Source organism: Borostomias antarcticus (genome assembly GCF_949987555.1).
Source record: "Borostomias antarcticus genome assembly, chromosome: 32".
Taxonomy (NCBI): domain Eukaryota; kingdom Metazoa; phylum Chordata; class Actinopteri; order Stomiiformes; family Stomiidae; genus Borostomias; species Borostomias antarcticus.
In genome coordinates, this window is record NC_140265.1 from 2,926,622 (window position 1) to 2,936,618 (window position 9,997).

A 9,997-nucleotide genomic window follows, 5' to 3' on the forward strand; every position below is an offset into this window, starting at 1 on the left:
ATAACTGGGCCAATAAGTGGACATAGATAAAAAAGGAGTATGGTTAAAAACACACAAGACACACACGCTTCATGGAATATGTAGAGAGTGGGTCGTATGCCCACCTCCCTTGTTCTCTGTAAAGCGCATTGTGTTGCCTCTGGGTATGAAATGCGCTATACAAATAAAGCTTTGATTGATTGATTGATTGATTCATAAGCTTGGCAATGAAGCGGGGATCAAGTGTGGCCCCGGGGCAGCTGGGAAATGAAGAGAATACTGAACATATAGGGAGTGCGTGGATGAGAAGGCAGACAGTTAGAGTACTGGGGGGCCGTCCCTCTCTCTACTCACGTCGGTCAGGACGTCTTTGACAGCCTCCTCTCTCCTGGAGGCGCTCCACAGCAGGGTGCAGGAGGCCGCGCCCAGGCCCGTACAGAACTCTGCCTGCTGCTGGAGCTGCTCTCTGCTCTCCCAGACCTGCTCTCTCAGGACCAGCTTCTCCTGCGCACGCACACACACACACACACGCACACACACACAGACGGGCCCCCACACACACACACACACACACACACACAGACGGGCCCCCACCCACACACACACACACAAACAGACACACACACAGACGGGCCCCCACACACACACACACACACACACACACACACACAGACGGGCCCCCACCCACACACACACACACAAAGGGGCCCCCACACACACACACAAACACACACACACACACACAGACGGGCCCCCACCCACCCACACACACACACGCACACACACACACACACACACACGCACACGCACACGCACACACACGCACACACACACACACGCACACACACACACACACACACGCACACACACACAGACGGGCCCCCACCCACACACACACACAGACGGGCCCCCACACACACACACACACAGACACACACACACACACACGCGCACACACACACACACACACACACACAGACGGGCCCCCACCCACACACACACACACACACACACACACACAGACGGGCCCCCACCCACACACACACACACGCACACACACACACACGCGCACACACACACACACACACACACACACACAGACGGGCCCCCCCCCCCACACACACACACACACACACAGACGGGCCCCCACACCCACAAACACACACACACACACACAGACGGGCCCCCACACACACACACACACACACGGGCCACCACCCACACACACACACAGACGGGCCCCCCAGTAGAGCGGGTCGTTCAGTGATCGTAGGGTCGGCGGTTCGAATCCCGGCTCCTCCTGACTACCTGTCGAAGTGTCCTTGGGCAAGACACTGAACCCCAAAATTGCCCCCAATGAGCAGGCAAGCGCCTTGCATGGCAGCTGCCGCCATTGGTGTGTGAATGGCGCTCCGGGCCAGTGTAACAACTGGATGGGGAGCGCGTTACAAATGCAGTACCTATACCTATTGACACACGCACACAAACCTACCTCCGACACTAGCTCTTCTATCACTACCTCTGCTCTGTGGGGATAGGACCCCCCCCTCCTCTCTCACCTCCCTCTCTTTCTGACACTCGCTCTGGGCGGCATCCAGTCGCGAGCGGAGGTGCAGGCACTCCTGCCTCAGCTGCTCCTGCTCCTGCCCGAGACGATCCCTCACTGTACACAGCACACACACATTCCCCCACACCATCTCATTTGAATCCTACGCTTCCTGGAGAAGGTGATTTAAGGCGTTTTGTTTGTTTTTTAATAAAGAAGTAGTTTTTTATTTTTATTTGTGGTGTTTTCTGTCATGTGATTGGTTGTCTTACATGTCTCTGCAGTACGGGCTTTGTGTAGCATTTCTACCAGGTCCCCATTCACTACCTTCGGTAAGAACTCTCGGAGCTGCATGACCTCTGTGGTCAGCCTCTCCAAGTCTCTTTTCTTCACTTTAACAAAGCCATCTTGGTTGTCATCCTGTAAGAAAGATATATGAGTGTTTCTTTATTACCTGCACACGGGTGCTTGAAAGTTGGGCTGATAGCGTCAAAGGTTTAACTGTGATGACACCTAGTGGACAAGCTCGGAACATCGCCAGTGTCAATCTGTCCTCACTCTTGCCCAGCTTCAGTCTAGTTAGGGAATTTTATTGGGTATTGACCATCTGTAAAAAAAAAAAATGCTTACCAATAGCTTTCTTCACCAATGTGTTCATCTAGGTGTCTACTAACACATATCAATTAGTGCAAAGCCAAATCCTTGTGGAAAATTCTTGGGAGCCAATCAAAGTTGGGATGCTCAGAGGGCCTGGGCGAAAAAATTGGAAAAAACTATTAGCTTGTGGGATGTCTAACTATGTTTTTTGGGGGATGGGGGATGGGTGAAGAAAGCTATTGGTAAGCTTCTTTTTTTGTTGTGCAGATGGTCAATACCATTAGCTAAAATTCCCTAACTATACTAGTGGAAGTCTTCAGTCAGCTCATCACATTTTTTATAAGTGACAGTCATTTCTTATCATACGATCTAGACTACAATTTGAGAAGAGTATTATGTGTTTTTGTGAAGAGTATTAGCCTAAAAACATAGTCATCGTTCCCGTTCCTATGGGAAGATGTCTATGTTCCCCGGGTCTTATGTTCCCCGGGTCCTATGTTCCCCAGGTTCTATGCTCCCCGGGTCCTATGTTCCCCCTGAAAAAGGGTCCTATGTTACCCCGAAACGCGAAAGAAAAACGTGATTATGCCATCACATGTTAATGACAAAAGGGGCAGATTATGCAACTATTTTAGAAAGGTTGCATGTTCATCGCAATAATCGCAGAATTCCGTGCAAAATGCGAGGCTTGCATGATTTCGGCATTTTTTCACATCAAGTTTCAGAAATGTTGCATGTTAACTTGACATGGATCAGACATAACCTAGCCTAGTGATGCGCAATGCATGACGCCTCAGTAGGCTACCCAAAGCAGCTCTGACTATAATGTAGGCTATTCTAGATTGTAGGCTAGCCTACTATTGGTTTTATGTCAATGAATGGAGAAGCTGCTTGATGCCTTTGTGAAGTTGACAGTGTCCCAGTCCAAACCCATCCTGCTGTGAGTTGGGATAAGGCTCATAAGAGGCGCAAATCCGTTGGGGAAAAAATCTCTGTGGAGAGAGGATCCGCTCGCAGTACAAATGATAGTCACTCGACCACTTTGCGCTTGAAATAACTGAAGTTTAATAAATAGGCCATCACACACATAGGCCTATGAAAAAATATAGACAACAGTTATCTTATTTGGTGATAGGCTAACTTCAGAAAATAAAAAATAAAAAGGAGAAGAACTAAAACATTCAACCCTACATATTCCATTACCTAATCATTGCATTTTTTGTGTGTAAGAAAACAAGAAACAACACACTCGGCCTCCAGTGGTTTCTTAATTTCTTCCATTAGCTATTGTTTTAAATCAACATATTTTACCAGATTTTTTCGCATTAAATCATGCCATGGCATAATCACGTTTATCTTTCGCGTTTCACGGGGAACATAGGATCCGGGGAACATAGAACCCTTTTTTGGGGGGAACATAGGACCCGGGGAACATAGAACCCTTTTTTGGGGGGAACATAGGACCCGGGGAACATAGGGAAGACCCCGGCATGGGAAACTCAACTCATTTTAAAGAGGTGGGTAAACTGAGTTTACCTGGGTTTACTCATCACTACACGCCTGCTTTGTAATGTTGCATTTTAGCTCTACAGATAATGACATCTATCTATTATCATATTGTAAAGACAAGTATATGCCATACGCACAAATGAGTTAAAGTTTGCCCTAATAATATTCCCCCTGTAGGCTCACATGGAAGACAGAGGTCCTTACACCCAAGTCAACGTCCACGTCCCTGCTGAGGACCTATTTTGACGGCGCGGACACAAGGAGGGACTTCAGATTGTCAAAATCGACACAGAGGAACCTTGGTGATGGTCAGGAGGATGGGGCAAGACCATGGAGGTGCTAATAATAGCAATAACAATAATAATAATAATTCATTGCATTTAGAGCTTTTCTCAGTACTCACCCTTTACAATGGTCTTGTCATTCACAGACAGGTGCTAGTCTTTGGAGGTAACATTACATCAGTCATTTAGCAGACACTGTTGTCCAACATTACCTTAGTCATATATTTAGCAGACACTTTTGTGTGTCTGCTAAGCGACTTACAGTAGGCCTAATTGCATTTAACCATTTAAAGGTTGAAGACCTTGATGGTGGCCATGGTCCTGCTGCTGCAGATCATCCCAACCCTGGAGATGGCCTCAGAGAGTGTCTCACAGCGGCAGCATCAGCACAAGCTGCCTGGATCCCAGCTCTTGGTGAGCACGACTACCCCCATCCTGCCATAAGTAGTCAGTCTATCAGTTCATGAGTGTGCTTTGCCTTGTTCCTTATAGACAGCCTTGAGGCTTTAAACACCGATCAGTTGGTTATAGGCAGCCTTGAGGCATTTGTTTAAATGTATTTGTATTTAAATGTATGTGTAACACTGTACATAGTAATCAGTTCTCTAAGTTTTTTGGGGGGAGACAACAGATCAGCGTTCTCATTGCATCTCCTGTCTACCTTTTGCAAGGAAAGCTAATGATCTGACCAAATATAAACAAGTCAAAAGTATATTTGAAGACCATTGTGTAATAAAAATATCCAAGAAATGTTTATGGTTGTTTTTCTTCCATTATACAGATGTGGGAACATAAGAATGTAACTTGACCCGCGGTATTCTAACAGGCGCTTTACGTCATTCCGCACCACCGCTCGCCTGCCCATAGGGGCGCAGTAATACCACTCATTGACCCATTGCTGGCTCGCACATTAGATTAGCCTACCGTTCTCAAACTCCTTGTTGTCTGTCTGGTTGTAATTTAATTATTACGAACAAAGCCTATCTATTTATAGTTTCTATCTCTGTAACTGTCGCCGGGTCTATATCTGTTAACTGTCGGGACAAGTAGAAGTTTAATACATTAGGCTAACTGAGTGTTCTCATATGGAACATGGCATCAGGACGAGGAAGATGGCTAACGGAGATGACCAGAGATGTGTTTGAAATGGTTCACTCACTCCCTACTCCCTATTACCATGGATGTATTGAGTGCGACTCATAGTGAACTACATGGGGAATGATTTAACAGTTTTGGGACACTACATGGAATATAACTGCGTAAGATATTCATGACTCAAACAAGCAGACGCGCCGATCACTGATGGCAGCAGGTTGAAATATCAGGTAATATTCAGGTTCCATGTTTAGTTGAATGATAAATCCCATATAAATGGTTGGAATTCTAATGATGTGCAAGTGTGATTTTATCAACTTAATGCTGTCTGCTAATAGCAGCCTGTGAAGCTGCACGATAAGACCGTGATAGCACGTTAGCTCACGACAGCAGCTTCCATAATATTAACGGTAGCTGTCGGTGGCTAAAAAGCAGATATCTAACTTTACAACGTTGATTCCTGTAGCTATTTTGATGCTATAAGTTCAACTTCTGTTTCTCGGGCAGGAACGGAGACGAACTCGCATTAGCAGCAAAGCAGCTAGAGGAATGATCGCGCGGTCTCTTTAGCCCTGAGGCCATCAGGCAGGCAGCAGGAGGTCGTTGAAGGCTTTATATATTATTATGATATTATGTCTAATAATACATTCGTTGAAAGTACACAGGCTGATCTACTATACGGAATTGGACCGAGGAGTGTTCTCATATGGAACTAGGCTGCGCGCCCGCCCGCGACAAGAGCTGAATTGTAGTCAGCTTGCCCCGCTGCGCGCAGGACGCGTGCGTCCCCCGCTGATCCGAGCGAGAACGCAGGCGGAATGTCGCTCCCCGTCTGAAACGGCCTTGACTCCTGGAATCCCAAGGTCTTTCATATTGAAATTATCTTGATGGTCTCGGGAGTTGAGACGTGTTAAGGGAGTGCATCAGTCGTGAGCCTTGACAGTAGGCTACCAGCCTGCGCTGCGCTCAGAACAAAGTTGGATGAATGGATGGACTTTTTGGAATCCTGGAAAATGTTTATTGCGCTCTAAAATCATGAAAGCATAAATGTAAAAATGCAGCAACAGAAGTAGTCTAGATGAGATGGTGGTTTAAATGAATGGCAACACATAAATTCAATGGCCGGTCATGGCAAAGCACCCGCTAACGCAGGCTACCCCCCTCTATGAAACCGGTTCATCCAGTTTATTTGAATATAAAATAATTTGGGGGGGGGGGTTACAATAGTCTAGTCCAGGTTAATCCGTGTATCGTTCGTTCTTTGGTTTTTCTGTTTCAAAACGAAATTGGAAAAACCAAAAAACGAGTGAATTTTCGTTTTTCCGTTTTGGTTTTAAAACGAAAAAAGAGAAAAACCAAACCGAGAAAAACCGAGATGATTTGGTTTGGTTTTTCAAAACGGAAAAACCAAAAATCAGAAAAACTAACTCTGTGTGGTTTGTTTTGGTTTGCGTTCGGTGTGCGCTCGGCGCATATACCGGCTGCTGCCGAGTGGGCGTCATCTGCCTGTCATCCATGGACTGACTATGAAACGTGCCTAACCCCCGAGTCGCTCTGGCTCCTTCAGACCGTAACACATCTAGAAATCACCAGGGGGATGGTTATTCTACCTACGGCTCTGGGAACAAAGGGTGCTGTTCCTAAATAAACTAGGTTGATGCAAACTTTTGGCTTCTTCGATCAGTCCATTTTGAGGCAGCATTCCAGGGTGCTGAACAGATCGACACATGCGTAGCCTACAGCATTCATAATTGGCTACATTGTTGATGGAAAATACTCTTTTACATTCTAAGTGCCTTATATATATTTCATATATTTTCATTTATGAATCACCAGTGACAGGCCTACTTGTGTTCCCCACAAAAGTGCCGTTGCGCACGCAGTAGAATGTCTGACTCTGAAAACATCAACTGACGCAAATAATGTCCAATAAATAATGTCCTTAAATAATTAAGCTGTCGGACGGCGGTACACCTGGACCAAGGTAGACCTTGTAGTGCATATTTTTCGGTGTTGTCCCCACTGGACCCGCCCGCGAGATGGAACAGGTTTGACCATGATTATTCTGCAACCATCCCTTATTTGAATGGACATACAGTATAAGATACAGTAGTTCATCCCCATCAAATGTGTGTAACTACCCCCGGATCATTACATACAATAGTAAAAGAGTATTTTCCATCAACAACGTAGCCAATTATGAATGCTGTAGGCTACGCATGTGTCGATCGGTTCAGCACCCTGGAATGCTGCCTCAAAATGGACTGATCGAAGAAGCCAAAAGTTTGCATCAACCTAGTTTATTTAGGAACAGCACCCTTTGTTCCCAGAGCCGTAGGTAGAATAACCACCCCCCTGGTGATTTCTAGATGTGTTACGGTCGGAAGGAGCCAGAGCGACTCGGGGGTTAGGCACGTTTCATAGTCAGTCCATGGATGACAGGCAGATGACGCCCACTCGGCAGCAGCCGGTATATGCGCCGAGCGTACACCGAACGCAAACCAAAACAAACCACACAGAGTTAGTTTTTCTGATTTTTGGTTTTTCCGTTTTGAAAAACCAAACCAAATCATCTCGGTTTTTCTCGGTTTGGTTTTTCTCTTTTTTCGTTTTAAAACCAAAACGGAAAAACGAAAATTCACTCGTTTTTTGGTTTTTCCAATTTCGTTTTGAAACAGAAAAACCAAAGAACGAACCATACACGGATTCAGGTTCGCTGGAGGACCTGTATTTTCAGTGTTTGCTGGTAGCGGACTGCATCGATCAATGCAATGACTCTCCATGTTTTTCAGTTTTATCATTTTCATCAACAAAACATCATTTTTACAACCATGTCTCATTGATTGGGAAGGCATTTAGAGCTGCCGGTCTATTAGCCTACATTCGGACTCAGAGGATGACATAACTGTTTATTGAGAAACAATTGGCTATATAAAGAAATACCACAATGCATGTAGTCTAGATATATTACATTATGGTTATACACTTTATGGTAGACTGCCCTCTCGCTCGCTAAGCAGGCTACATTGAGGCACACCCCTGGCAGCTCAGCGAGTCACACCCCTGGGACTATGGCACACCTCACCCCGGCAAACCTCACCCCCAGACACCCGCTGCTGCCTGTCCCTTCAGTTCTCCCTGACATCCACATTCCTGACCTGGACTCAGATCACTGCCGGAACCTCTGGCAACGGACCAACGGTCGTCCAGATCGTTATGGTGCCCTTCTGTTTCGTGCCATCCTAACCCGTGGGACTTATCAGGCCTGGGTGCGGAACACCAACTGGGATGGTTCACGAGGCAAGCAGGCCTTGCCACAGAACGTCCGGAAATGCATCACAGATGCAGTTCTCCTAAGATGCCCCACCTTCACCAACATGAAACAGCTGAAGAACCGAATCAACGAGATGTTGCGCTCTCGTCGGAGTTCTATTTCAAGGGCTCTTTTTCGCAGTTGAGCTGGCTGTATGGGGCAAGAGAGGACTGTAAAATACAGTACTGTATTACAGGATATACAGTATGCATTTGGTACTAGGATTAAGGCATTTTATTTTGTGTTTCTATATCAATGACATGCATGTGTGAAATTTTTTTGCAAATAAAAAAAACGGAAGAAAAAAAACATTGACCAACGGTATCTTATTTCAAAATATCTTGCTGCACTTACCATTTGTATTGTTCACGCTATAATGGCCATATGGTATTACCATACCATCTGAACACACCCTGTCCCCAGGAGAAGTTCTAGTCATTGTTTCATTGTTAGCGATGATTTGATTGTTCAATGGATATCATTCGGTCCTTGGTCGCGAAAGCCTATTAGCCTACAGTATAACGACGCACACTGAAAGTAGGCTATACCAGTAGCGAAATAAAAGACAGTCTACAGTCTACTGTAGATATAAAAATACATTGATTGCAAGGTGCATAGCCTGAATAAAGGCAGAACGTGAGACAGGGAATCCATTCTAGTACAAGGCTACTGCGTGCGTGCAAGACTGAGTGCGTTCACATTTTCCATTTCCAAACGGTTTTCCACCTCACCTAATTTCGCTGTTGATTGGTTTCAGCTAACGTTAGATTATAGTAGCCTAGGTACAGTACTAGATATTTATTTAAACCGAAAATGGATTTTAGTAAATTAATCATCATTCCATTGTTATTCCAGAATCAAATGACAACCGCTTTCATGATACTTTTGATCCTAACAGAAAGAGAAATACATCTCTAAGTATCTAAGTTAATATAGGCATATGAGAACGCATCATTTTGTACGGTAGGCTAGGCCTATGCGTCTTGTAATTGTAGCCTACTGTACAAAGTAAGGCGTTCTATAGGCCCTATTGAATTTCTTTTATAGCCTAAGTAGACAGTAGATAGACAGTTCGCGTCTGGGGAGGCTCTGCGTCTCTCCACCAGTCCCCAGCGAGTCCCAATCAATAATACATATTTATAATAGCCTACATAGCGCGAAACTGTGCATATAATAGGCTGTAGCCAGCGCGAAACTGCGCATTCCCTATAGCCGTTCATTGAACAGCTGGCGGCCGGTATAAATAAGATATGCACAAGATAGTTAATGTCCGGATATGATTGGCAATGAGTGATCTTTACTCATGGCGACTATTTCAATTTTGTATGGATCCACACCTCCGATCAAGCTTATTTTGTCTTTGTATCGTGCTGAAGCCATATAGCCTACTGCGCTCAGACTTGGCTACATTAGCTGGTGCCCTGGCTTCAAATTTACTTCCGGGGTTTACGAGTAGCCTACCAGTTGAATGCGTTCCAGAAACAAAACGCAAAACCCTCACGTTCACCACATCGTTACTAACAAATATATTTACAATACTGTTATTTTGCGCATTTGACCTAACAGCCACCACGTCTTGACCCGACGTCAGTTGCCGAGATAGATAGGCTACTGTAGGCCTAGATATATTATAGGTGTTCGTAATAATTAAATTACATCGAGATGGATAAAACA

The 9,997-nt window shown here is 45.2% G+C and overlaps 1 protein-coding gene across 1 annotated transcript; it reads right to left on the minus strand.

Annotated features, from left to right (window-relative positions):
• Nucleotides 1-218: 218 nt before the first annotated feature.
• On the minus strand, nt 219-2,183 carry LOC311327425 (heat shock factor 2-binding protein-like; the record flags this gene model as incomplete). The annotated part of the gene is made up of 5 exons (XM_084460462.1): nt 219-239; nt 334-483; nt 1,539-1,642; nt 1,798-1,945; nt 2,172-2,183. The coding sequence occupies 5 exons, from the start codon at nt 2,181-2,183 to the stop codon at nt 219-221; spliced, it is 435 nt and encodes a 144-aa protein (XP_084316588.1).
• Nucleotides 2,184-9,997: the final 7,814 nt, after the last annotated feature.